General features: G+C 46.5%; 1 protein-coding gene across 4 annotated transcripts in view; it reads right to left on the reverse strand.

The window, feature by feature from the left end:
* The window catches only part of GHITM (growth hormone inducible transmembrane protein), a 148451-nt gene that overhangs the window by 83598 nt on the left and 36881 nt on the right, over positions 1 to 27972 (reverse strand). For all 4 annotated transcript variants that reach the window (XM_069610821.1, XM_069610824.1, XM_069610822.1 and 1 more), the window contains exon 4: positions 19763 to 19874. In XM_069610821.1, the coding sequence (XP_069466922.1) occupies positions 19763 to 19874 (112 nt within the window). The remainder of the gene's footprint in view (positions 1 to 19762; positions 19875 to 27972) is intronic.

The raw sequence follows: 27972 nt of genomic DNA on the forward strand, positions 1-27972 counted from the left end.
TGGGCCCCTCTCTACCATCACTTCTCAGTACAAAACTTGGACCAAGTGCATCTAGTGCTGGGTACGCCCCTCGCCCTTATGCGATACTAACTTTTGGTTATATTCGCGTAGATGGAACCACCGAGCAGTACACAGGGCATCCATTTTCGGTACCCCCCTTTCGACTCCATCTTGGTAACTAGGCCTCACTGCGATAGTACAAAAGGCATACCTCCCTTTCGCCCGCCGCCGTAGCTCGGAGCACATGGCCTCCCCACCCTCGTCCCCACTCCAACTTGACTCTGCGACTCCATTCTCACGCTGAGGCCGGAGCTACTTGCAACAAATAATGAATGTAACATCCCTTTTCCCGTGAGATCACTGTCCTGCATGTGAACCGACATGAGCCCAGCACAGAGCTCGTCCATCTCCACACAAGTGTCCTTGCCCCCTTACCCTCGCCAGTTGAAACTTATTGCCATTCTAACCCTGTGTCCTTGCAATGCATCCCTTTCATGTGCCAGACTGCCAACCTCACTATGAAGCCCACCCAACAGACCCCCCCAACTAACATTAGACCCCTGTGCAGTATATCATGCCCAATACTAACAAGTGCCACATACCTGAGATTTTTGTGAGACTAACCCTATAGTTCAATGACAGTATTATAGTGGTCAAGGCCCTTAAACCTGTGACCTGTGTAACCCAAATGTGTAGATGGTATAAACCCTTGAGTGATTTGTATAACGACAAGATACACTAGAGTCTTTTTGATCAACTTATTTAGTGCATGCATTATTCAGAATGTATTTTCTTAGCTTAGAAAGTGACCACCGTGTCTCACAGCGACCTGACCTTCACCCATCCAGAGCACAAATGTTAGACGTCAATCCTCCCTCCAACCAAGTAACCCGGAGGAAGAGATGATGCCCACACCTAAGTTACCAACACGGCTGACCAATCCTGGTCCAAAGTAGCATCATATGTTAAAAATGTAGATGTACTATATAAATGTGTTGCAACCTTGATGCGGTCAGAGCGCTCGCAGAGATTTAGATAAACTTTCCTTAACCTCTCGCAGCCTGCGCTTTTGTGCCCGATTCCCTGCCCAGGGAGTGGGTTTTATTAATTTTTACACGTGTGAGTCAGGGTGGGCACAAACATTTGGTGAACCCCTGCGACGTGATCGGAGAGGTGCCTCGAGGCCGGCGGCGAGATCCGGGATGGCCCCCAGCGAAACCATCGCCTCCGTGGCCGTCCAGCCTGTGCGCACTACGAAGAAGGGTCAAGGGTTCCCGGTTGATGAATACCCGACTGAAAAGCTGATTGCCAAGGCGGGCCATGGCTTGGTTGGGGTGCGAGCCTGACTGGGGTCGGACTTCGAGCGGCGACCCTCGGGTCACCTGACTGCACGCGTGAGTGCCGGTTGCGAAGGTAACGAAGGAAAGGTAAGGGGGGGCAGGTGGTAACGGGTAGTAGGGAAGAGTAGGGCCTGTGTGAGTGATGAGGAGGCTTTTCTGATCTATCCTTTATATGGCCATTAGGTTTGGTAAGAAGTGAAGAGAAAAAGAAGTGGTATCCTAGCCTGAACGGGGTAGAAGGCGGCTCTGCGTAGCATTGTCTCTCCAGTGCAGAATAAATAAGTGAAGTTACAGAGAAAATAGTAGGAGTCTCATATATTGAGTAGACTCAGTAGTTATTTAGAACATTCTTTTTCTGGGTACGAAAGGATTCTTGGAAAAGTAAGAGTGTAAGAGGTGGGGAGTAAATGAGAAGAGTAGGCGAAACGGGAAAAGGGGTGGGGAAAAAGAGCAACAGGGAAGAAAACACGCACGCAGGTAGTGCATGTGCATGATAAGTGTTATATGTGATTTTGTGTTCTGTCCATTTTTTGTCAAGGATATCCAAGTACTGTGATTAATTGTGGTCAAAGTGGCAAAATATGCAAAACTTAACCGTTGAATTTGAACATGCAAAATTAAAAAGTTAACATTGAAAAGTGATCGATACATTCACCCTGATACATACATGTGCATGCCGAATTACAAGTAACTGGGAAGACTTGTGGTACATTATCCACTAGAAAGAGAAAGACTAGGAGAAAGCGATTAAGGTGAAAGAGGTTGGAAGGTAAGTAGAGGCAGAGGGAGGAAAGGATACCATCATGGGGGGAATAACACCACTAGCCCATATTTGCCAGCATCTACCGTTATACAGTGAGAAGATACAAAAATACCACAATCAGTGGTTGACGGAGGTAAAAGGAGACAGTGTAACGCCAATTTGGCCAGAAGGTGGGTCATTCGACAAGAGTATTAGATCTAGTGTCTATATACTTGTTAGCAAGGTACAAGGGGAAACAATTGCAAAACAGAAGGGAAGTACTAGACCTATGACGAATGTTTGAAGAAATTACGCCTGTAGCAGAGGTAAGTAAAGAGAAAGTGAATGAAACACAAAACACAGGAAGAGGTAAGTGGAACGCCAAAGGGCGAGTGCACAACCACTACAGCTGAAGGCGACAACTAAAATAATATATCCTCTAATGTCCAGACCAGCAGTAGGATATACTGAGTCCCTGTACGTACCAGCATGTGCAACTCCTACACCTACAACAGGAGCAGTTGCCACAGCATCACCCACCTCTGGAGGGCTGTATGGCCCAACAAGCACCCCCCCGTGAATTTAGCACATATCACTGAAGCATTAGACCGCCAGCTAGCGCATGCACAGATGGAGATAACACGGCTACGAGCATTGTGCAACAGGAGCCAAATGCTACCAGGGGGAGGAGAGGTGCCACCATTATCCATAGCGGATCTAACACCAACATTGAGCACAGTAGGGGAAGTGGCACAAGCGATATCAGAGCCAGCAGGGTCAGTATCATCACAAGGAACACGCATACCACAAGGGCAAGAGAAAGAGTAGCGGTCAGGGGAATTCCTATTCCATCTAAATGACAAACTCGTGAGGATTATACGCCCACCCACCCCAGACAGTGAGAGAGTAGAAGGGTGTGAAGGGAACAACGAGCAAGAATCAGAACTAGAAGTGTGGAGTGACTTAGACGAATATGAAGAGGCAGCTGCCGGGACCGGTCATTGCCAAACCGCCGGTACCCAGACACCCCATCGCCACCACTATGGCAGGGTAGGCTAAGACAGCGAGGGGGAAATATGATGGTAAGTAAGACAAAGAAAGGTCGGTAAGTAAGGTAGGGAAGAAACACAAGTTGCAAATGCCATTGATACATAAAAGGAGCAGGTAGGCCACATTACATTCCATGGGCACAAATGGATAAAAACAACTTGCTAAAGGTCCTCCCACCACTGTCGGGAGGGGCTGGAAAATTGATACACGACTGAGAAAAACACAGGAGCGCCGATAGGGGATGTGAAGAGCTTATTAGTGTCAGCAATTGGTGACCAAGCAGACACAGTGTGGGATAAAGCAGGAGTAACGATGAGTTGTGACCGCCATGATGGATCAGCGTTCAATAATGTTCGAGCACAGGTATGGGATGCATTGAGGCGCACGTTTCCAGATATTTCAGATCTACATTTAGTGATGCAGTGCACAATGGAGGAGAACGAGGATCCTACGCAATTCATACTACGGGGTGCAGGATTTATGGAGAAGTGAAACTGGCACAGCGTGGAACCAGTCCACCACCTTGTTCTATTTTATCATCAAAAAGGGGCTCCCGAAAGAGGTGCAGAAGGCCTTGGACAAAATAGCTGGGATAGAAGCCAAGGGCTGGCCTGAAATACAGAGTATAATTGTGCACCACTGCAGGAGGATCAAAGAGAGAGAAAAGGAGATAGCACAAAAAAGGCTGGCAGAGGAGGCAAAGCTGGTACAGAACAAATTAGTGAAGGTCACCGCTGTAAACGCCAGCGCAACCACAGACTGAGAAAACTAGGGGGGACGAAGGCGCGGGAAACAGACCAGCAACAATAGCAGCACTGCGGGCTACAGGAGGACACGGACAGTGGAACGAGAAGAGCAATACGGTGGACAACAGTGGCAAGACAGACCAGCAAGAGGAAGAGGTGGGTACCGTGGCCAGAGAGGGGGGTTTGGAGGTATGGGAAATAGGGGATTTGGCGGCCAAGGAATGAGAGGAGGACCACAAGGGTTGTGCTGCAACTGTGGGAGATGGGGACAATACTCTAGAGATTGTAGAATGCGGCCTTCAGGGTATTTCCAGGGGCAACAGCCCATGGAGAACGAACAAGGTTGGGGGTGTCCACACCCAGGTAGCCCTTACGGACTACCGATGGGAAGTGGGAGACAACAAGACTACTGCTATAACTAACCTCAGGTACAGCAACCAACACAACCGATGGCAAGAAAAAAATGCAGTGGGAAGCGCAACCAGTAATTGTTATGCAACATCTGCAAACGGTGCGCCCGCACCGTGGCGTGGCGTGATCGGGGTTAATGTCTTCTCCGTGCCAGGGCAAGAAAGACATTCAGATTAGGACAGCCCACAGGGAACACATGTCCAGTCCTATCTACCACCCTATGTGCAGAAGAGGAACCACTAGCGGGGGCAGAGATGGGAAATAAGCAGTTTATCTTTATGGTAGACTCTGGAGCAGAGAAATCATGTCTTATGGAAGGGTGGTTTCTGCTCTCAGGCAGGAATTTAGAGACGCAGGGGTTCTCTGGGGCTATTTTAAAAGTTCCTTACACTAAAGATATTGATATAACGGTGGGGAAAAAACTGTGTGCGCACCCTTACTGTACCACGAAGACGCGCCGATAAACCTGCTGGGTAGAGATTTGTTGAGCAAATTAAATATGACGATCTCTTTTACAGAACGAGGAATAGTGTGCTCAACACCAGGAGTATGCCCAGTACGAGCAATGCTGATGATCAGCACAGTGATGAATGAAGTTGTGGTGCGAGGGGTACCCATTGATATAAGCATGTTCATATATGGTATCAAGGTGTTAGCACGAGTGGTGCCAGAGAGAACGAGAAAAGAATGGAGAACACCATCAGATTTCATATTCCGCCCAATTGCACACACAGCCATTGTACCAGGCACGATAATGTCCATAGACGTTGAGGCAGTTCAAGTGTCCAGCAAACGTATTGTGGTCATAGGACTGGACGCGCATAAAACTCAAACCAGGTGCAATGCTGCCGAGAGTAAAACAATATCCCATATCAAAAGAAGCGGAGGAGGGAATTAGAGAGACCATACATGCACTCCTGAAACAAGGCATCATAGTGCCATCAACCTCCCCATGTAATAGAGCAATTTTCCAGATCAAAAAAGCAAAGGGAGGGGCGTGGAGGATGATCCAAGATCTCCGCCCACTCAATGACGTCATTCAGAAAGAGTTCCCATTAGTGCATAACCCGGCATCAATATTGTGCAGTGTGCCAAAAGAATCAACATGTTTTACTGTAATTGACTTGAAGAATGCTTTCTTCTCCATACCACTCGACCCAGGATCCCAGTACCTGACAGCGTTCCCAATAGGGAACAACAGATATGAACACCGCCGACTCCCGCAAGGGTATTGTGAAAGCCCCAACATCTTTAACAGGGTGTTACAGGAAGACATTGGAAACATAGATGTAGAGAGCACCATCATTCAATATGTAGACGATTTGCTCGTATGTAGCCATACAGAAGAAAAGTGTCGAGCAGACTCTGAATGCTCACCACTTAGCATGTTTGACAGCTAGGCTGAGTGAAGGGGGTATGCTGCATAAAAGCAGGGCTTTGGGGACTGGAACTTCAGAAGTCGCCACAGGACCCGAGAATCCGACGAGGGAGAAGCTGAGCCGACCTACCACGACGACACCACCAGTGGAGCCCTGTGGAACCGACTCACCACTTCCCGACGACAGAGAAGATCTCCCGGCTGGAGAGGCTTCTTCCCCTGACTGGTGGGCACAACCAGTTTACCTTCTTCTCTTCGCACCCCAGACCGGCTAGTGGTCGAATTGCCCGTGCCAAGCATCCCGGCAACCAGATAGCCACTTACCACTGGACCACGAACTAAAGGACCGCTCCTTTTACCTGAGAAACTCTGCGGCTGGTTTCTTCCCTGGCAGTGCAACGGACACCCGTCTTCCTCCCCGACGAGATCCTCTCTTCCCCCGGGCGAAGCACCGACTTGCATCCGCTGCCAGGAACAACTGCCCCCACTGGAGTATTCTCATCACTTTAAGGTACCGTGTCCGCCAGGCCTCCCTTTCTAAAGATTGCTACAAGGTAACAATAATCCCTTAACCTTCTGGACTGGGCTGGCCGCCTTGACCTTCTAACTGGTCCCTTTCTTAGGTCCAACTCTTTTTGAACCTTTTCAAGACTTTTGTGCACTGCAACTGTGTGACCTTGGACACAATTTGTTTGATCCTCTTAAAGTGGATCCGGCCTACTGACTCTAAACTCACGGTGTTACTTTGCCTTCCCATCTTGTTGTGTTCTGGAAAAAGTGTTGGGATCTGTTTCAATTTATTCTCTGCTTTTCTCTCCCTTTTTTAAACAAATTATTAGAGTGCCATCTACGTTAAGCGCTCACCGCTGTCTGAAAATAAGTGGGTCTTTACTTAAGACTTGTCTAATACTCTTTTAAGGGAGTATATCTTTTAGTGACCGTGTTTTTTGATTTTTTACTATTAGTGCCTGTGTGTTTTTCCAGATGTGGTTTTAAATAAATAATTATATCTCTTTTACACCAAGCCCTGGTCAGTGTCTACTTGTTCTACTGTGTTCTTTTGACCTATTGTGAATACTCTGTATACTGCCTAACTCTTCTTGAGGGAAGTCTGACTGCTCAGCCACAGCTACCAAGTGAATCTGTGTGGTACAGACTGCTACCAAGTGGGTTTACTGCCAAACACCTGTAGTCCTAAATCTTTTGCAGGGGTCCCAGAGGGAACTGCACAGGTTTCTGCCTAACATGGCACATCTGTTCAAGGTAGGTAAAACCAAAGGCAAACTTATTCTAAACAGGCTACATAGCAAGTTAGGGGAAGCAAGACCCAGTTGGTACACTTATACACTTAAAAAGAAATAGTTGGGTGAAACCAACAGCATTACTTTTGGGAAGAGGCACATCCAATTCACAGGTGAGTAAAATACATCTATACTTTTCAGAATGGCACAACACACATTCAAGGCAAGTAAGAACATTTGTAACTGTTTACTCTCAGAGTTACAGTTGACAACTAACTATAAGTAAACATTTCAACACTTGTTATAGTTTTCAAGGCAGACCCAGTTAAGTATCCAGCCCTTCCCTATTCTATGGCATGAGTTCTCTGAGGCAGAAGAGGGACCCTAGTGGTCTTGGCGCCAGCTGTAGGCAGGGTGAGATAGGACTCAGTTGCAGAAGAGGTTCAGAGTTCCTGAGGAAGACTGTTCATAAAAGTATTTCACTCAAGTTATTTGAGGGTCCAGGGACTTCTGGGAAGACACCCTAGGAGGATTCCAGAAGTGGGCCTGGGCGAACTGGATAAGAGGACTCCCAATCACAAGAAACACCCCAAAGGTTTACAGATATCACAAAAGACTTAAGGTAAGTAAACAGCCCAGCCAACACAGTACCTCAGCACAGAAGAAGAGTTGCAGCAGGGGAAACTCCAGGATCTGTAGCCAAAAACCCAGTCGTTGGATTCCTTTGTCATGACGACAGGACTCAAAGGGATTTTGAAGACCCCAGACAAGAGTTTCTTGGCGACTGGATGCTCTATTGGATCTCACCAGGCTCTGGGTTGGGGTTGTTGGTTTCGGAGTCCCTAGGTCACTTGTAAGGAAGGGTATTAGCAGGGTCTGGATACCCAGAAGGCTCTTCGGTTGCAGTAAATCGTCCGAGCAGCGTTTACTTAATCTTCCTCTTCAGATTTGGTTCCAGTGGTCGACTTGTCAGCTGCTGCCAGGATCAGAGTATTTATCAGGAACTACAGCACAACTTCTGCTTTCTCTCCCTGCATTTTATAGCAAGGGGGCGGTCTGGCCATACAATCAGGACAGCCAGCCCCCCCGCAGCCCCCCCCCCCGCCAATCCCCCTGGGAGTTTTTTCCTTTCAGGCAAGGTGAAAGACAAAGAGCAGCAGAGTTGTGGATCCTCCCTTGCTTCCTGCCTTCTCAGACACTCGAGCCAGGGCAGGGAATCCACAGGACTTCCACCGAAGACAAAACAGCCACCGAGGCCGTTCCTGCCTAGACCGGCATGGGAAGAACTCAAACAGCAAGCACACAAAAACATGGTGAAAAAAGAAGGACCCCACCATTTTAGCAAAATTGTGGCGCTTCTGTGCATTGAGGCTGAATTAACAGCCTGCGAATAAAGAAGACTAAAGAGTCATTAAAGTAGTTGCACTGCCACCAGCCATTCAAGGAAACTTGCAATTGTAACAAAATGTTACCAGGCAAGTAAGAAAGTGGATACAGGGTGTGCTGGCTCACTATATTAAATGTAAAGGGGAATGAAAATCCTTTACTACTTGGGAACTGTGGTTAACCGAAGTACATGAAAGAGAAATTGGGGATCCCATAGGGACAACCCAGACCAAGCCCAAAGGTTGTAGGAAACTATAACTTCAACCATACACTATATAGAGTCATAAAAAGTCAACCATAAAAAGAGTAAAAGACTAGGGGTGAGGGGAAAGAATCCCTGTCACCTAAGGGCAAGGTAGTCAAAACAAACATTTCTGGGTTGACACAGGTCAGGAAGATTAATCATTGATACAAAAATCTTATCCAACACACTGGAAGGGATTGTGCAACAGCGATCACCAGGAAAGGAACCAGGCAAGAGTTTCTTCAGGGCTGGCTGCAGCTCAGGTTTTGGCGCCCTTTTCAGGAGCCACGAGAAGACGGAATATCGCTTATGGGGCGGAGGCCTGGCTAACACTACATTTTTGCTATTGGAACAAAATTGAAGCAAAGTTCTGGAATAAAGTTTTGAATCTCCCCAACTCAGCTCCAACTGTACTCCTGCGGTTTGAGCTAGGCATCTTATCTATATCCATCCAAGTATCGTGGAAGAGATGCTGTTTGTTTCGAAAATGTATAATGGGCTTAGTTAACAGTAATCTGTTGACAGTATTGGCAAATTATCTAATGCGCTCTGAGCATTTATTTCCATCTAAATGGAGAGCTGCTGTCCTATTTGATACGTCTGAAGCAAGTATTGTTATATCTCTTGCTCAGCAATCCAACTAAAGCTAGACTTAAGTTATACCAATGGATTGGCATCTAACTCAACAGAGCTGTCTAAAACAGAGATTTTGATAGAGCACTCTTTGGACATAAACAATTTCGACAAGCAGCTGACTATTAAAATGTCCTTCATTCAATCTAAGAAATCAGATATTGATATTTTGTCTGAATTTATGGCCCACAAATCAAATTCTATTGAGAAGAGGTCTTATCCCAGTGGAAACATCACATTGCCGATTTTGTAAAGTTGCAGAAGTCAAAGAAACACTGAAACATATACTAATTGAGTGTGTGGCCTTGGGAAAACAAAGAAGATATCAATAAATGAACACGGTCGCATCACATAATGCGCTCAAATGATGAATTATGGCATGAGCTATTCACGACACCTAAAATATCACTAAGAATAGCTACTATCCAATTCTTAAACAGAGCATTGTACACAATGTGTCAGGACAAGTAGGTTGGTGTGCTGCTGTTTTATTAATTTTATTTTCTGAAAATTTTAGATACTTTTTCTATTGAAGGTCGCAATCAAGTTGGGTATGACTTAACAAATGGAATCATTTAGTCAAGAATGTAGACTGTGTTATAACATGGTTTATTCCTTCTCCTTGTTCCTTTTTTTCTAATCTGTTGATTTATATATGTAAACTGATGATTTAATGTTTAAATATGTTTTTATCTCTGTATTGTAACATTTGTTTTGAAAGTTTAATTGATTAACCAACCAAAATAAAATTAAAATAAAAACTGAATATCGCCAGTCAGATTCTCGTCACTAATCTGATCCAGCACTCTTGCGAGGGGACTTCAAGGACTCAAATCGTGTCTTTGGGAGGTACAGCAGGATGCTTCCAAAGTTTCAGCTCAATTTGAAGACTGTGCACCGCCTAATGGCTTCAAGGTCCCAGAGTATTGCAGGCCGGAAGGTCGCAGCACGTTGTGGGATGGCTCAAAATGCAAGTCTTCTAGATTCTAGTGGATCTCAATAGGCTCTGGGAAGGAGTTGTTTGCCCAGTCCCCAGGTGCTTGGAAGGAAGGGTAACAGCAGGATCCGGTTACTGGCAATCGGCTCAGCCCCGGCTTCTTCATCTTCCTCTTTGGATTCAGGTCCAGTGGTCGACTAACTCTTCAGCTTCCAGGATCTGACTTTTATGCAGAACCCTAGCCAATCAAACAGGCATGCAACATTCAAACTTGCGGGTGGGAGGGGGGGGCGGTCAGTTTGGCAGTCCCTTCAGGACAGCCAGCCTCCCAGTTGGAACTGGATTCTCACAGGCAGGCCAAACGACAAAGGGCTTCATGGCTGGGGGAAATCTGCTGGCCAACCTTTGGCACTGGTGTCCGCCGCCGTCGCAAACACATCGCCACCTGAGGAAGAGGTTGTCCACTTGATCCTGCCGAAGATCCCACTGTGGCAAGAGCACAGCTGCCTGCTGAGAGAATCAGCAAAAGTGTTAAGAGTCCGGCCAGGTGAAACTGAATGAAAAACATCCTGTGGGTGACGGCCCAGTGCCACAAGTCCTGCGCCTCTGTGGAGGGCGCTGGGGATCAGGTGCCGCCCCCACCCCCCCCGCTTCCTGATGTAGACCATAGTGGTGGTAATGTCCATGAAGACCCTCACAACTTTGCCCTTGAGGAACGAAAGAAAGGACTTGAGGACCCAGAACACTGTCCGCAGTTCCAGGACATTGAGGTGTAGATCCCTCTCCTCTGGTAGCCATAGGCCTCTGGCGTGAAGACATCCGGTGTGAGCTCCCCAGCCCTCTAGGGAAGCGTTTGTGGTGACCTTCTCCAGGTAAGTGGGGCACTGGAAATCTGTGCCCCTGGCGATGTTTGAGTGCACACCCTACCACCTTATCGCTCAACGGAACTCCTGGTCGAGGACAATCTTATTAGTGAAGCTTCCGGACACCGGATCAAACGAGCATCCAAAACTCCTGAAGGGGCCGCATCCGCAACCTGCACAGTCTGAGTAGATACACGACAACATCATGCCAAGAAGTGACTTGATGGTACTCCCTATGGCCATCTTCAGTGCTAACAGCCATCGCACTTTGCCCAGAATGAAGCTCTCTTGTCCTCAGATGGAGCCGCTAGGCAAAAGACGGCGTTGAGCCTGGACCCCAAGAACAGAGCGTCTTGCGATGGAATCAAGCCGGAAAGTTAACAGAGAACCCCGGTCCGTGAGCAGCCGGAAGGTCCTCTCCATGTGATCGACGGCGATCTCCCTTGACATGGCCCGGAAGATCCAGTCGTTGACGTATGGGTAAACATGTATCCCTTGGAGTCACAGATGGGCCGCCACTGGTGCCAGGCACTTCGTAAAGACTCTGGGCACAGACTTCAGTCCAAAAGGGGAGGGCCTTGAACTGGTAAGGCTTCCCTTGTACGACGAGGCATAGGAACTTGCAATGTTTTTCGTGAATGGGGTCGTGGAAGTACGCATCCTTGAGATCCAGCAACGACAGGAAGTCTCCCTCCTTCAGCTGGCCGAGCACATGCTGCAGCGGGACTGTCCTGAATTCTTGGGACTTGATGTACTTGTTGAGTTGTCGTAGATCGAGAATGGGCCTCCAGCCCCCCGGGATTTCTTTTATACCAAGTAGTATCTGGACTAAACCCGAGAGCCCCATAGTCGCTTTGGAACAAGCTCCATTGCCAACTTTTTTTTTTTTAAATTTCTGTTTTATTAGTTTTGCAAAGGTAGAAGTTTGACAATCATTTACAGGCATTTTCCACCAACAAGTTAGATAAAAGAGTTTCCACAAAAAGAACAGTCATGTGTAAAGCATATAAAGTCTTTGGAGATCACATAGGTTTCCAATAGCATCATCAAAACCAATTACCTTCACCCCACCTCCCAACCCCCTTTTCACAAAGTGTCGTCTGGAGAGCTAGAAGAGACCAATTGTTACATCTGAACCATTCTTATATCTATGACATGGGGAACACAAGCACAATATAACCTATGAATTTGGCATAGCAGACAACGTCGACCGTCGAGTAGATTGTCTCTGAACGTAGTAACGCTTTGCACACATTCTTTTCATGTAACATATTTAGCACAAAATTCAGACCATGGGTTCTCAACTGTGGTGCGATCCCCATGTAGGGCTGCAGTCAGGCTGTCCATTCTATATGTTCAGGGCAACACCCAGCCATTCAGTTTTGCTAGGGAGTGTGGGTCTCTTCCATACCATGGTGCGACAGGCTCTTGCGACCATCAATAGACCTTGTATCATTTTGGGTGCTTTCATGGTCGTGTCGTCCGTCTCAACCAGGCCAAACAGAATCAACAGTGGTTGTTTCTCCCTTTCATCATCATCTAATTCCCTGATCCAACTGAGAACCTCTGACCAGTAGGCTTGGATCACTGCACATCCCCACAACATATGCCAATAGTCGGCCCGCTTCCCGCAACCCCTCCAGCAGTATGGGCTTACCCCTTGGTACATTTTGGCAAGCCGGATTGGGTCATACTGCCATCTATACATTAACTTGATGGCTTGTAGTTTGTATTGGCAAGATATAGATCATTTCGCCGTTCGTCTACATATTTGTAGCCATAGTTTTTGTGAGATCTGTCTACCCATATCCGCTTCCCATCTGTCCTCGAGTGTGAGGGATGGTGTAATATCGACCTCAATCAATGGCAAATACATTGCACTTATTAAACCTCTAGAGCTCATGCATGTGTTAAGGATTCTTTCAAACGGGGTGAGGTTCATTTGTAACTGGTCTTTCCATATCGCCTTTGTCATCACCCCCTTGAGTCTCAGGTATAGGAAGACCAAAAGCAGGCCTATACCAAGTGCCTCCTGAAGCTCCTGAATAGTGATAAAGGAGCCATTTCTCCAGAGTTGACCCGCCCTTTCTAATCGCGCATCGTACCAGGTCTCAAAGCTCTCTGGGTCCGGGATTGCATCTCGTATCCCTGGTGACCAAAGGTGTCCCAGTGGAGAGGGCCAGGTCATAACTCGCACCATTTTCTTGCCTGGCTTCCATATTGTACCAATAATGGGGTGAGTTGTGACGCTATTACGTAGTTGGGGCCCCGGAACCCATAGCCATTCACCAAAGATGAAAGGACGGAGACGATAGTTGTCCAGGGCTATCCATTGTGGTTCTGACTGCTGCCTGATGTGCTGAATGAGGACACAGAGTTGGGCTGCTCTATAATATGTTTCTATGTCTGGGAGGCCTACCCCTGCATTGTCCTTTCGGAGCTGGAACAAAGATCTGGGGACTCTATGCTTTTGACTTTGCCACAGGAAGGTTAAGAGACTTTCTGGTATCCGTGAAATATTCTTGGGGCATTTTGATGGGAAGCATTTGGAACAGGTAGAGTATTTTAGGGAGAATCACCATTTTTATTGCATTTAAATGGCCCAGCCAAGAGATGGTAAGCTTGTACCACCTTTGGATATCTTTTTGAAGGGCATGTGATAATGGAGGGAAGTTAGCTTCGTATAGTGATTCCAGGTCACGGGTAACGTTGATGGCCAGGTATCGGAGTGTGGCGAGGCTGACCTTTACTCCTAGGGGAGTAAAGCGTTCCGCCGCGGAATCTCTACTTTTATCATTTGTGAGGAGGATAGACTTCCCGGTGTTGATTTTCAGGCCGGCCAGTTCGCCATATTCTTCAATTATGCTGATCGCAGCCGGGACAGAATTTAGGGGATCAGTTAAATGTAATAAGATATCGTCAGCGTAGAGGCCTAGTTTATATTCAAGTTCTCCCACTGTGATTCCCTTAACTCTACCATCTTGTCTTAATTTTTGCGCTAACGGCTCAAGGGACAGCACAAATAATATTGCTGACAGTGGGCAGCCCTGCCTTGTTCCCCTTTCCAAGGGAAACCATCGTGAATAGCTTCCGTTCACTGTCACCGATATTGTTGGAGAGGTGTACAGGGCTTTAATGGCGCGGCGGAGCTTCGGCCCAACCCATTCCAAACTAATACGCTTTCTAGGAAGTCCCACGACACCCTATCGAAGGCCTTCTCGGCCTCTAGTGATTGAAGGGACGGATCCCCTCCCATTCCCTGTGCTTCATGGATTAAATGAAGTGTTTTCCTCATGGTATCCGCGCCCTGTCTCCCAATAACGAAGCCAACTTGAACACAGTGTATTAGACGTGGTAAGTGCGTTTCAAGCCGGGCCGCAATGACTGGCATATATAGCATCAATGTTAAGAAGAGAGATAGGATGATAAGAGCTACAGTATTTGGGGTCTCTACCTTCCTTTGGAATGACAGCAAGAAGGGCCTGAGAAAAGGACGGGGTGGGTGGGGGGGGGGGGGGGGGGCTTGGCCTGTGTCAAAGGTGTGGTTGAACAGGGATGCAAGGAAGGGGGCGATGAATGTGGAGAATGTCTTATAAAAACCGGGCAGGAAACCATAGTCTCCCGGGGCCTTTCCCGTCTTTAGGCGTTTTATGGCTTCTTTAACTTCTTCTGTGACTGGTGTATCTAAGGATTCGGCCTCCATGGATGCGAGTGTGGGGATCCGCACCTCTTTAAGGTATGTGTCAATACTTCCTAAGGGGGTGGGGGGTCATATGTATATAAATCTTCATAAAAGAAAGCAAATGCTTCTTGTATACCATCGGGAGATGTTACTATCGTATCTGTGAGGGTGCCATCTGTCCTCTCGATGAGGTCAACCCATCTTTCTGCCTTTGTCGCCCTTTTCATAGTATTTTGTTTGAGGTATTGTAGGGTTTCAGCTCCTCTCTGAGCTGTCCTGCTTCGGCAATATACTTTGGTCTCTCACATGGGGAGGACTGTGCCACTTTTTGGGCTGTAGAGAGCTTCTCCCTAATATTCTTTTCTATCAGGGAGCGTTCTCTTTTTTTTGGGCCCCTTCCCTAATGAGCACTCCCCTCCAGGTGGCCTTGGCTGCCTCCCATACGGATGTCTTCCCAATCTATCCTGTGTCACTGGTAGCAAAGAATTGCTCGATCTCGGTTTCAAGAGTTTCTTTGAAAACCGAGTGAGCCCATAAAGAGTCGTTACAGCTCCATTTGGTGTTCCGGGGGGCCAGGTTGTTCCAGCATATGTCCACCATAACCATCATGCGGCGGGGTGTATATTCGCCGCGCGAAGTATACGCAGGAGGCCATCAGAGAGGAAGATGTAATAGATACGCGTGAGTGTGTCGTGAGGGAGTGGAAAGTGAAGCCTCTGTCTGCTGGATGCAAATGGCGCCAACTGTCAGTGAAGCCATATAGGTCAAGGGTTAGTTTGATTTCAGCTTCATCTCGGGAGGTGGGTGGGTCATGTGCATCGGCTCTAGTTTGTCCATCCACAGAAGTATCCATCCACTTATTAAAGTCTCCACCAAGAGCTATGTGTCCCTTAGCCATGCTAAAAACCTCAGTGATTTTGTGGCGGAACCTATTCTGCCCTTGGTTAGGCGCATAAAGTGTGGCAAGGGTGACAATTTTGCCTCAAATGTTTCCCACAACTACGAGAGCCCTTCCTTCCTTGTCCGACCATGTCTCAAGAGTTGTCATCCAGAGGCCTTTGCGAGTTAGGATCCCCACTCCCGGCTTTAAGATACTAGAGCTCCAGAAGGAAGAGCCTACCTCATGAGATGGGATCACTTTCTCTTCACCCCTTCGGTATCGTGTTTCTTGGAGAAATACAATATCTATGTTTGATCTCTTGAATTCTCTGGCCACCATGGATCGTTTTGGGGAGCGGGGGGGACGGGGGAGTTCAAACCCTTCACATTAAGTGTGCATATGCGTAATGTGTCGTTAGAGAATATAGGCGACATCTCGAGCTTCGTGCGAGTATGTAAATGGCCAAGTCGTCTGCTTCATGGTCTGCGTCATGTTTGATAGTGCAGTGTGTGGTTCATCTTCTTTGAATTGGGTCTCAATTAGTCCTGAAGAGGTCAAGGGTTGACCCGTCCAGTTCATGTTCTGTCCCTTCATGTTCCCGTTTTGTATTCTTCCGCCCCCAGGTCTGTCTTCTGATGCATTATATGTTTTTCTCACACCCCACCCTCCCCTCTACATTCGGCGTTCGACCCTTCCAGGTTAACATCACCCAGTCAGTCTCGGACCACCAATGGAAACCGCGAAACAAGCGGTCCTATCCTAATGTAAACATATATAACAGTGAGCCCCCAACCGTGTACTCATAATCCAGCAAAAACAACTTACAAGTATGAATTCTGACCCCCTTCTTAGGCATTGTTCCAGTGTCTGTATTACCTCATATTTCTATCTGAGCACCCCAAACATGCAGGCCCCAATTCACCGATTGTGCGACAGAAATTAATCAATTACATCTGAAGTCTGACCTTGGGGTCGAGTACATTGTTGGCGTGTGCTGAGCATAAGTTCCTCCATCAGACACACCCAAATCACTCCACTCTCCCTCGGGCGGCGCCCGAGCACTCAGCTTCAGCCGCACCACTCACCCCACCGCTCCTTTGCCTCATGCGGTCTGGTGCGACAGTCTGGAATCCAGGTTAATGCTCCATATCCTGTGAATTGCTCATTCTCTGGAATTTCCTGGATCCCTGAATCCTTCTGCGCCGCCGGTCCTTAGGGCGCCATTCACTCTCCTCTCTCCTTGACTCACCAAGGGAGGATCCCTCCCCCTGGGGACCCAACAGGTCAGCTATACAGTCTGCAATGTCCTTTTCCGAAACAAGTTTCATTGTCGAGCCTTCCCACTCAAAGGTGAGTGAGAACGGATAGCCCCACCGGTATCCAACACCTTTGTCCATCAGCATCTTTGTAATTGGAGAGCACTCCTTCCTCATTGCCAACGTGAGTGATAAGTCTCGATAGAGAGAAAAGGCCAGACGCGCTACACAACTTTCACTGGACGATGCGAATATTTCAAAGATCCGGGCTCTGTCCGCATAATTGTGAAATCGAGCAAGGACCGATCTCGGGCCTCCTGGTCTGCCTCCAGCTCTGTGGATGCGGTCAATTTTGGGTTCGTTCACCGATTCATTTTAAAGAGGAGCTTCAAAATGGTGTGCAGGGTTGGCTTTAGGTCGGAGTCGGTTTCGCCTTCTTTTTCGGGAACGCCAAACACACGTATGTTGTTACGGCGTTCCCCATTTGAGATCATCAACCTAGGTGTATTTCCTCCTCCCTGTGTTCTTTTTCTGCAATGCGGTGGTCCATTTGGGCCTCCAACGTGTTCAGGGAGGTTTGGTTATGCTCAACTTGTTCCAGCCTGTCCTCCATTTTGTCCATTCTTTTTGTAATTTTGTCAATTTTGCTGGCTATATCTGCTCTCATGCTTCTCATCTCTGAGCAGGTCAGCAACATCCGCCTTGGTTGCAGTAGCATTAGACAGACCCTGCAGTCGACATCTTGAACTCAGTGGGTGACTTCAGGAGTCCGTGGGTTGGTGCAACCTTATATCAATACCCTCAGGTTTCTCACAAGCTACACTTCCATCAACCTGTGCCAGCATAATCAATAGGAGAGGTTGTGGGAGTTGTAGTCCAAAACCTCTGCGAGCCAAAGGTTGCTGACCCTTGACCTATGAAGTGCCCAGTGAACCCAAAATGACAGGGCAGCACACCACATAAGGTGCAGTGGAGGTGATGTGCTGCCTTAAGATAGATATGGATGCCAAATCACAGGCGAGATGTCTCCCCCGACTGGAACCTTGAAAAAAAGGGCAGTGTCCCCAAAACAAAAAGTGAATTCTGGCTAAAAAAGGGCTCACTCACCTTAGTCGGTGAAAGAAATCCTAGTGAATCCAGAAGTAGAGTTTGCAGACTCAGAACTCCCCCCTCTTCCCCCCCAAACAGGATACAACCTAAAAGATTAGTATTACACCGAGATCTTAAATCCCTTAAAAGGGCATTTACTGGAAAGGGTTTGGATGGCATGTCAAAGGGAATTGCCAGGTGGGTCTCCGTACAAGGGTTCAACATTTTTGTTGCATTATAGCGCAGATGATAATGTGGTGGCTGATGCATTATGGTACAATCCAGGCTTTGAGTAAGCAAATGTGTTTGGATTAAGAAAAGAATATGGTGGATGGAGCATTTCAGGTAACTGATCCTCGAAAAAGTGAGCGGGAGGAGGCACCTGCTCAGGGTAGATAAGAGCACCTAGGTCTGCAGGCTGGCTCTCTAATGGGGACGAGGGCTGTAGTTTCTAAAAGGATTGTCATTTCCAGTATGGCGTGCATCGTCATGGTCCAGAGTGGGATACAGATTGAGAACAGGGCTCTAGGGGAGTAGGGGGTTGCACAACCCAGAAAAGGTGCTCTGTGGTGCCAGAGGGCGGTTGCAGTCTGCAGGACAAAGGGCAACGTGCGGATTCCAGATCGGGGAGCTGAGGAACCGCAGTGCTCCAAGACTTCAACCTACATGTTTATCGCTCAGTCCAGTCGCTGGCTCCAAGGCCGCCTCTCTAAGTGACCTGCCAAGACTATTGCGGATAACCTAGAAACAAGAGTGATATAAACCCATCTGGTAGAAAGGTAGGCCACAAAATGCATTTGCTACTACCCATTGCCATTGATAATTAACTCTTGAGTGCTTCAGCTCCATAGACTGTGCTCCAATTGACTTTGGCAACCCTGGCTCCCTGCAGATGCTTCTATTCCATTTGACTGATTCTTACTGTCCCTCATAAATGATGCATTCGTTTTTAACTAATATTGCTGGGAAAGGTTTAAGTGCTCACATGCTGCGAGAACCTGTTTAACCCCTTTCCTTCCTCTAACCTTTCCTTCGTGCCAACCTCAGAATCTACAGAGCGTACTACTGAAATATAAATGCAATTACTGTCCTAGTTAGTGAAGTCACCTCAGGGTGTAGAAGTGTGAAAGAAGCATCTCTAAAGAGTATCTACTAACTTCAAATACACTTTTGAAGTTTGATTGCTGCATATATTGCCCTTTTTAAAAGGATGCTTATTCAAAAACTAGCACTAAATTATTTTACCTAAAAACCTCTAGTGCGTTACTTGGCCACTTGTATTTGTGGATTTTATTGCTACAGCTCACATTTACCCCTCTAGAGATAAGCCTAGCTGCTCAGTCACACTACCAACTTGTGTAGTACAGGCCTATACCAATAGGTGGGCTACACAATACCAAGAGGACATGGGTTGTGTAGCCTGATACATAATTTCTTGCCTAAAATCTACTTACCGTTTGATGAACCTGAGTGAGCAAAAAGGTACTTGGAGATTATGAACACTCTCACAATCGGCCATCATCTTCATGTAAGCTGGCTGCTCATATTTTCTACCAGTGTATACTGAAAAGAGATGGTTCTTCAGTCTTGTGTGCCTTCTCCTCCGGGCTCTGCCTCATGGAAGCCACAGCTTTAAGGAAGCATCCATTTACAGTGGAGCAGTTTTACAGCCTAAATGCAGATTTGCACACATTTAATAAAAGAACCCACACTAATTTCTATGGCAGAAAATAAAACTAGACCCTGCAGCCAATGAATGTCACCAGTTGCCATAGCAACCAAATATTCTGCTGCCCAGCCTCTCATTTCTATAGCATTCCTTTTGGTCACAGAGTGGTTGCACCGCCAAAATAAAAATACAAAAATTTTGTATGGAATACTTACACAGCTTTCTCAATGGCCCCAATCTCGTTCGACATCCCAAGTCCATAATAACAAAGAGCTCCCAGGCCAACTGTTGCCCCTCCAGCGACTATCAATTTTCCCATCGAGTGAACTGCAAACAAAGTGAATAGGCATTTTATACACAACAGAGAAAAGGAAAACTATAGTACTGAACATATTAACAATATCATTTTTAAATGTCAACTGCAAGTTGGGGAAAATCACATTTAAAAATTCACAAGTCAACAGGGTGTACTGACTGTTGGGGAGAATTGTCAAAAATGTGCCAATTCCATTCACCTTAGAGACCCCCAGCAACTAATGGATTTTGAGGACTTGATTTGTTTACCCGTTTACCTGGAGAGTGTGACACCCTTTTTCCCCCACTCTTGGTTATGGTGTCTAAACAACTCCATAGGCATCTTTTAATTTGTGTCACAGCACTCTCAGTGCAGTGGCACAGGGAAGCCTTTCAGGCTTTCCCAAGGTTTAACTACCTTCTCTGGGATACACTACTGTTTCCCAGAGTAAGTAAAGTGAAATTGACTTTGCTAGTCTTTTAAATTCCTAGACCCAGCACACACCTATCTTACATAGTGCAGGAGGGGTTACTTAGCATCCCCTGTGTTTAGATACTCATGTAGTACTCAAATGCTACCCTTTCCTCTCAGAATGGCTGGTGGCAGTGGTTTTACAACGAACTACCATGATTTTTCCCGACCGCGAACTATTCGTAGCTCCGGTAATGTGAAATCGTGGGAGCCATGTTTTTCAAGATGGCGTCCGAGCCCCCTCTGTAAAAACAGGTCCCAGTCTTTTTTTCGCCATTTCTTTGTGGCGGGTCCTTCTAGAGTTCAGTGTGTGCCAAACCAGGTTTGGTCTCTGTTCATTCGCCTTTGGCGGGCTTCAGGAGTGAAGCCTGCCTCTTGGGCCCAGAGTGTCTGGGGTGGGCAGGAAGTAAGGGATGCTTAGTCTCCTAGGAGACCCAAATGCACTCTGTGGCGATTGGCTGGATGACTGTCCAGTAAGGACAGCCACCCTGCTGGGTGAGTAACAGCTAGACTGGAATGAATAGGAGAGAACTGAATAAAAGGCGAGTCTCTTTGCTTGGCAGGCAGAGTCGTCCACTGGAACGAAAGAACCGAAGACGAGCATGAAGAGGACGGCTGCAGCAACTCCTGGACCGTTGGTTTGCCCAGTGAAGCCCTGCTGCAGGTGCAAATCGCCAAGTTCACCTCGACAGAAGCCTTGCAAGGACAACTTCTCCCTTTGAGTTGGTGGGACCAATCAACTTAACAGTAAGACAACTGGACACCTATCCCGGAGCTGGTTGCATTTTCCTCAAGTGCTGCAGGAAACCGTATAACCAGGGAGAGGGACAACAGCTTGTGTGTGTTACTTACAGCCACTGGAATTGTTTGCCAGTTGTGAGCTTTCTTGACCAGTCCCAGTGCAGGAGTCCCCCCTCCTCTTCTCCCCCTCCCCGACGTCCTCCCTCTTGTCCCCACTACGGAGGCCGAGGAACAGCGAGATCTGCAGGAACAGAAGTCATCAGCTGGATCTTTTTCTTCATTGAAAGGTACTGTGAAACGAGACTTGAGAGTACTCACCTCTCACTGTGAAAGTGCTTGAAACTGCAACTTGCAGGCCTAATCAGCTTATTACCCAACATAGGATTCTTTTTACAAACTACTTCTGAGAACTTGTGCAGAGACTTTTCCGTTTACTTACCAGAACCGCTTTATCCTATCCAAGACTTTAGCCCATTGACTTTGGCCTAGCCTATTGAATTGACTCTTCTGGTGAACTCGAAATATCTACACTGTCCAAGAATAATTGTAACCTTTTATGTTCTAATAATCTTTGCCTTTTACTCCTCTTGAAAAGCATTCTGAAATAGTACTGAAGTATATTTGGGTGGTATGTAATTGCCTCCTTCTTATGAATGTTTTATAACTGACAGATAAAGTAAGTAATAAGTATTTATCAAAGAAATACTGAGTGTAAGAGTTTATTTGAACACCTGTGATTATAGACCTCTGTGTAACCTCATTAATGCTCACATTCCCCTCTTGAGATAAGCCTTGCTGCTCAGCTCCGCTACCAAAACTATGTAGTACAGACTTATACCAAAGGTTGGTTTGCTTACACCTGTAGTCATAGTTGTGTGTAGTGGTCCAGGAGGGTACTGCATACAAACTTTGCCTAACACTGAACACTGCATTAAATATAGTTAAATTGTTCAAACAAGTACTCCTTGTTTAGAAGCATTCCCAAATCAACCCTGGGGTAGGTTCTTGGAGGCCACCCTAGTTATGGTGGACAGGGAGCCAGAGTTTAGCCAAAACCAAATTAAAAAGGTAGTGTGGACAGCAGTCAAGGCTTAGTCTCAAGAGAGTGCAAGCCTGGCCTAGGGCCTCAGAGTCCACACAACACACAGTAACTCATCATAGACAGTCAATGTATACAAATACAACTATTTATTTGGGCTTTAAGAAACACCAAGAAATGAAACTAGTAGGTAATGTCAATCAAACCCACGTATTTCAAATCTATCAATTCAACGAAAGGTTCATTTAGAAAGCATCAGGTAAGTAATCTGATGCGCATACAATGTATCCCAATTCCCTTTTTACTTCTGTATGGGACCCAGTGCCCAAACATACAGGTTTCTTCAGGGAAGGTATTAACACAAAGGATGCAATGACTTGTGGTGGTGATTTAAAAAACAGTTACAAACTATTTCAAAGTTACATCATGTTTGGGAGATAACAGTTTTGCTGCGTCCCCTCTCCTAGTGAGACCCCCCCGCCCCCAGCACTTTTTGTGGGACTTCTAAACCTTTTTCTTTAATCCTGAATGAGTGGAGCCTTTTTCCACTCATTCATTCTTATGGGCTCTGTCTTTTGGAATGCTTTCCTTTGCATGTCCTATGGGGTCTATTTTTCATCCATACCTCTTAAAGGCACACAGGGTCTGGCTGTCCTGATAGGACATCAAAACGCCCCTTTCTGTAAACGGCTGAGGAAGATTGCAGAGGGAGTGCTGGAACTGTATAAAAGGTGAGGCTCCTGGAGTGAAAAGCAAGTCGACCACTGGAAGCTGAAGTAACCAAAGAAGATGGCCAGAGAGGCCTGCAACCATTTGCAACACTGAAGCGACTACTGCGGTCCTCACCCAGTTTTCTGTGCAACAGAGGAACTCCTAAGAGGACAACTCCTTCCCTTTGACTAGTGGGAACAACCAGTCCCAAGACTAACTTTGTTTTGAGCCATCTGCCGAGGTCCTGCGAGTTTCCAGAACCAGGAAACCCCATGAGACCTGCTGCCCATTCCGAGTACATCGTCATGGAAAGGCTGAACTTGTCCATGTCTTTGATGAGCTCTCAAGATATCCGATCCAAGTCGCGCAGAACCACTGAGAGTGTCAAACTGTGAGAAGCGACGATTTAACGGGCAAATCGCGTCCTTTGTTTGTGCTGCAGAAAAGCAGCCAAAACCACAGAGTGACCAGACGTTTCTGACAATCATGCCATAGGTCCTCCCTCAAGACTGCTGCCGAGAGATACAGTACAGTGCCTTTCGACATCAGACCAAGGAATCCAGAGGTCGGTTCGAAGAGCTGCAACATCGCAGAGCATCGAGCACTAACATTTCTTTCTAACCTAAGGTACTGTGGGGAAAAGGGTATTGCTTACCAGATTCTAGAAAGTCGCTTCAGAGTGTTGGAGTGCAGTTAGAGGTGCCCAGGGCCACCTCTGACTTAAGCCGCTAATTGTGCCCCTTTAGAGAGTCCTTTAACAGGGTCTCCAACGTTGGTTTAGCCTTCTTGCATCTTCCTTCCTAGAGACTAGAAAGTATCCACTGGAACTTTTGACTTCTGCTGCTTTACAAGTCTTGAGTCTCTCCGAACAGCGTTTTATCTATGGTTGGGTTTTGGACTTTAAAAAAGACTTGCTGTGCGTAGAAACTACCTCTAGAACCTGAAGCTCTGCTAGTATAACACTAACCAACTGTGTTCCTTCCCAAAAGTCACCATCATATGTGTATGCAAAATAAATGTCTTTAATGTAATTCTGCTAAACTTCGCGAGTGCGCGTTAATAATGATAATTCGATAAAACTATCCTTACTGTCAAAGGTTGTAACAAATGTAAGCATGAGCAACTACAAACTAAGCAGTGGCTTTCTGAAAAGTATAAGTGTTTTGGTTCTATGTACAAAGTATTTAAAAGTGATTCTTGTGTAAATATAATAAATATATATTTTCATATACATGTATGTGTGTTTCTTTGGAATTGCATTACTAGCTGGGTTCAGTGTGCTTACCTACAGCTCACAACTTCCTCTTAAGATAAGCCTGACTACTCTGCGACTACACTACCAAGGTTCCGGCAGTAGAACTGACTGTTAGGCAAGGTTTGAATGCAGTACCCTCTGGGAACACTACAAACAACTATGACTACAGGTATAGGCAACCCAACCTTTGGTATAAGCTTGTACTACACAGCTTTGGTAGTGTGTAAAACAGCCAGGTTTATCTCAAGAGGAGAAATGCAAGCTGTATTGGAGTTACAAAGATTCACAGTTACAGGTATTCGAATAAACTCTACACTCAAATTATTAATTGATTATGCAAGAAACCTTATTTATCAGTCAGTTGTAAAGCCATCTTCAGAAGGGAGCAATAGAATAGTAACACAAATATACTTCAATACTGTACACTGAGTTTCTGAATCAGACAAGGCCCTTTTGGGACCGCCCATAGACACAACCTACACCCACAGGTGACTTCAGTAACAAGGGTGCTGGAGACATAATACCTTACCGTTGGCATTCAGAATACTTTTAAAAGTTGGTAAAAGGCAAATGTTATTAGAACACAAGAGACCACAAATATTCCTAAGCAGTGCAGCTAATTTGAGAGTTCACTAGAAGAGTCATTCAATTCAATAGGCTAAGCAAAAGTCAATGGGCAAAAGTCTTGGATAGGATAACACTTCTGGTTAAGTAATGGAAACATATTTGCACAAGTTCTTGGGAGTCTTTGATGAAAAGAAGAATCAAATAAGGCTACAAGCCAATTAGACGCAAGTTGTGGAAGTTACAAGCACTTCTACAGTAAGAGGCAAGTTCTCTCAGACTTGTGTTACAGTACCTTGGTAAAGAGGAAAAGATGCAGCTGAGGACGTCTGTTACTGGGCAGCTCTGCAGATCTCGCTGTTCCTGGGCCTCAGTCGTGGGGACAAGAAGGACAAAGTCGGGGGGGGGGGGGGAGGAACTCCTGCACTGGCACTGTCAAAACTGGCAACCAGCAAACTTTACTTTCAGCTGCGGTTTCGCATTTCAGCTCCTTGATGTGCAGCAAATAGCAATAATCGCAGTTCCTGGCTGTCAAGGTGGCCTGTCCTTGCTTCTGGGGTCCCACTCTGCTGAGGGAGCTCAGGCTTGGTCAGTCCGGCTTCGTGGGAGTCCGGAGTATCTTCCAAAAGCTTTAGGTCAGCTTAAAAGTAACACAATCTGGTGTCCCTCTCCCTGGCTATACGGTTTCCTGCAGCAACTCTGAGGAAATTCAACCAGCTCCGAGATGGGTGTCCAGGTGGCTTACCTTGGAGTGGATTGGTCCCACCAACTCAAAGGGAGAAGTCGTCCTTGCAGGGGCTTCTCAGTCAATGTGACCTTGGCAAGTAGTCACTGCAGCAGGGCTTCACCAGGCAAACCAACAGTCCAGGAGTTGCAGCATCTGTCCTGTTCAAGCTCTTCTTTGGTTCCTTCGTCCAGGGGTAGACTCTGCCTTCCAAGCCAAAAGACTCGCCTTTTATTCAGTTCTCTCCCATTCATTCCAGATTAGCTGTCACTCACCCAACATGGTGGCTTTCCTTGCCAGGCAGTCAGCTAGCCAATCACCATAGAATGCATTTGGGTCTCCTAGAAGACCAAGCACAGGGCGTTTCGGGCACCTCCCTGACTTCCTGCCTACCCCAGACACTCTGGAGCCAAAGGCAGGTTTCCCTCCTGAAACCTGGTTAAATGAACAAAGAGACCAAACCTGGTTTGGTGCACAGAGAAACTCTCTAGAAGGACCTTTCCACAAACAGTGGGATTTGTGTAGGTTGGATTACATTGACTACTCGTATTTCAAAGAACATAGCCTCAAGGCTACTATACTGCGAGTACTAAAACATCTCCACAAAGGAAAACTATAAGGCAGAGGCTCTTATTAATATTACTGTTGAAAAACTGAAAGATGTGTAAAGATAAATGTCGTAAATGAAAAAAAGCAGTGAATCCAAAGTTTGTTGGATTACCAACTGAGTAGGCCTGTAACCCCTACTTCCAGAGTTGATCTGGAAAAGAATGATGGTCAAAGTTTAACCCTTCGCCCTCAACTTTCAGAAAGTGAGGCAGACGATATGGACGTTAATGTGATTCTTGATCTACCTTCCAATCCACTGACCTCACCCATACCCATGTCTAACATGTCAGATGAGCTGGTTCGAGAGATAGAGAAAATGAAAATGCAGCTTGAAATTATAAAACTAGAAATTCGGTCTGAAACGAGAGAAAGAAATTATGAATGAACTGCAACTCAGGGGAAAAAAAACTTAGATGGGTGGCTTAAGGGCAACAATGTGAGCTCTTATGAATACATTAGGAGTCTTCATGCTGGAAAGTATTTGTTATGCCTGTTCCCCAGAGCAGATACAGCACCTTGCTGTCTCTAAGGAACTGGACCCCAAGAAGCTATCAGTGGCTGCTGACTTGTGGGTGGCCAACAGGGTCACTCAGAAGAATTCTGGGGCTCCTCAGAAGCCCCAGAATCCATCAGTGTGGGGGCTGCTGGGATCACATTGGGGGTCACCAAATGAGGGCACACCCCTGCACGCTCATCACACCAGAAACAATACAGCCCTCTAGGGAAAAATGTCCAAGACACACTTGCATGGATAACAAATAATTTCTTACTAAATATAACTGCATCAGCAAAGAACTCAGATGCCGGACGTTCCGATTTCCATAGGCACGCGCACCAGATTATAAAGCACAAAAGACTTCACTAATGACGTCATGACATAGTACAATACGATTTGGAGGAACCCCATACGTGTAGAGGCTGCTCCATGTGGGATGACATGCCATTGGTCCATCTTCATCTGTTCATCTCAATGGGCTCATCATCAGAGGTGAAGTTGGCCTAACAATTAATTGGCTACTAAAGCAATGTTATTTTATCGTAACAAGCACCTGGGAGATAAAGGGATGGGCTTGTGGGGAGAGCCGAGGTCACACTAACTCGCATGTTTCACTCGTTCTCAGACCAGCAACTCCAAAGGTCCTCCACCTTCGTTTTTGGCTATAATGTGTTGTCACCCTGCATCTGGCTGCACAAATCACGTGACCCAGATGTGAAGCGCGATAGCCTTGCCTTCTGATCTTAGTGATTGATCAAGGGTGTAAACGTTTTATGGTCAGCGGTCTGGATAGTCTTGTTGCATGCAGGGGTCTCAGTTTAAGAGCATTGCAAAGCTGTATTTGTGGGAGGGGGGGAAACAGTGGGGGCAGGAGGGACTTGCCATCTGTCCTGTGGGATGGTACTGCCAAAAGGCGCTGTGCTCCCTTCTCATGGCCTTGCAGGGTGCATTCTTCCCAGGGCGCAAGAGCCTGCAACTCAGAACAATGGTGGATTTCTTAGACTCCGAGACCGGGCTGGGGTGCTGTTTGCGCTCATGCAAGGGATCTAATACGAACACAAATTGCTGTTCGCTGCACTTGGGCCTACATTCTAAGATGGCTGCCGTTTGCATAGATTGAGGTCTCGCTACCATATATCTTGTAATGCATGCACTTGGGTGTTTGTACACCCCCTCCTGATCCTTACTGTTTATTTCTCACAAAATAAATTTTATTTTCCAGGTAAACTCAGAACGCACCACTGAGATGGAAGCACATATTCCTAATAATTAAGGAACAATGAAAAGTCAAATCTCTACTTATTTAAATCAGTTTAATTTTTGGACTGTAGTCAATATGAGAATGCATTACTTACCGTAAAAGCATTTCTGATGATTGTATCTGCTTAGATTCACATGCTGTGCATAGGTCCGACATCCAGTGGTCACTGCGGAGTATTGCATTTTGTTTTTCGTAGTCGAAAAGGGGACGTCGACAAGGCGTGTCTGAAACACTATCCCTATAGTGACGTGCGTTGTAC

Source organism: Ambystoma mexicanum, chromosome 8 (assembly GCF_040938575.1).
Source record: "Ambystoma mexicanum isolate Mex_15411 chromosome 8, UKY_AmexF1_1, whole genome shotgun sequence".
In the NCBI taxonomy this organism is placed as follows: domain Eukaryota; kingdom Metazoa; phylum Chordata; class Amphibia; order Caudata; family Ambystomatidae; genus Ambystoma; species Ambystoma mexicanum.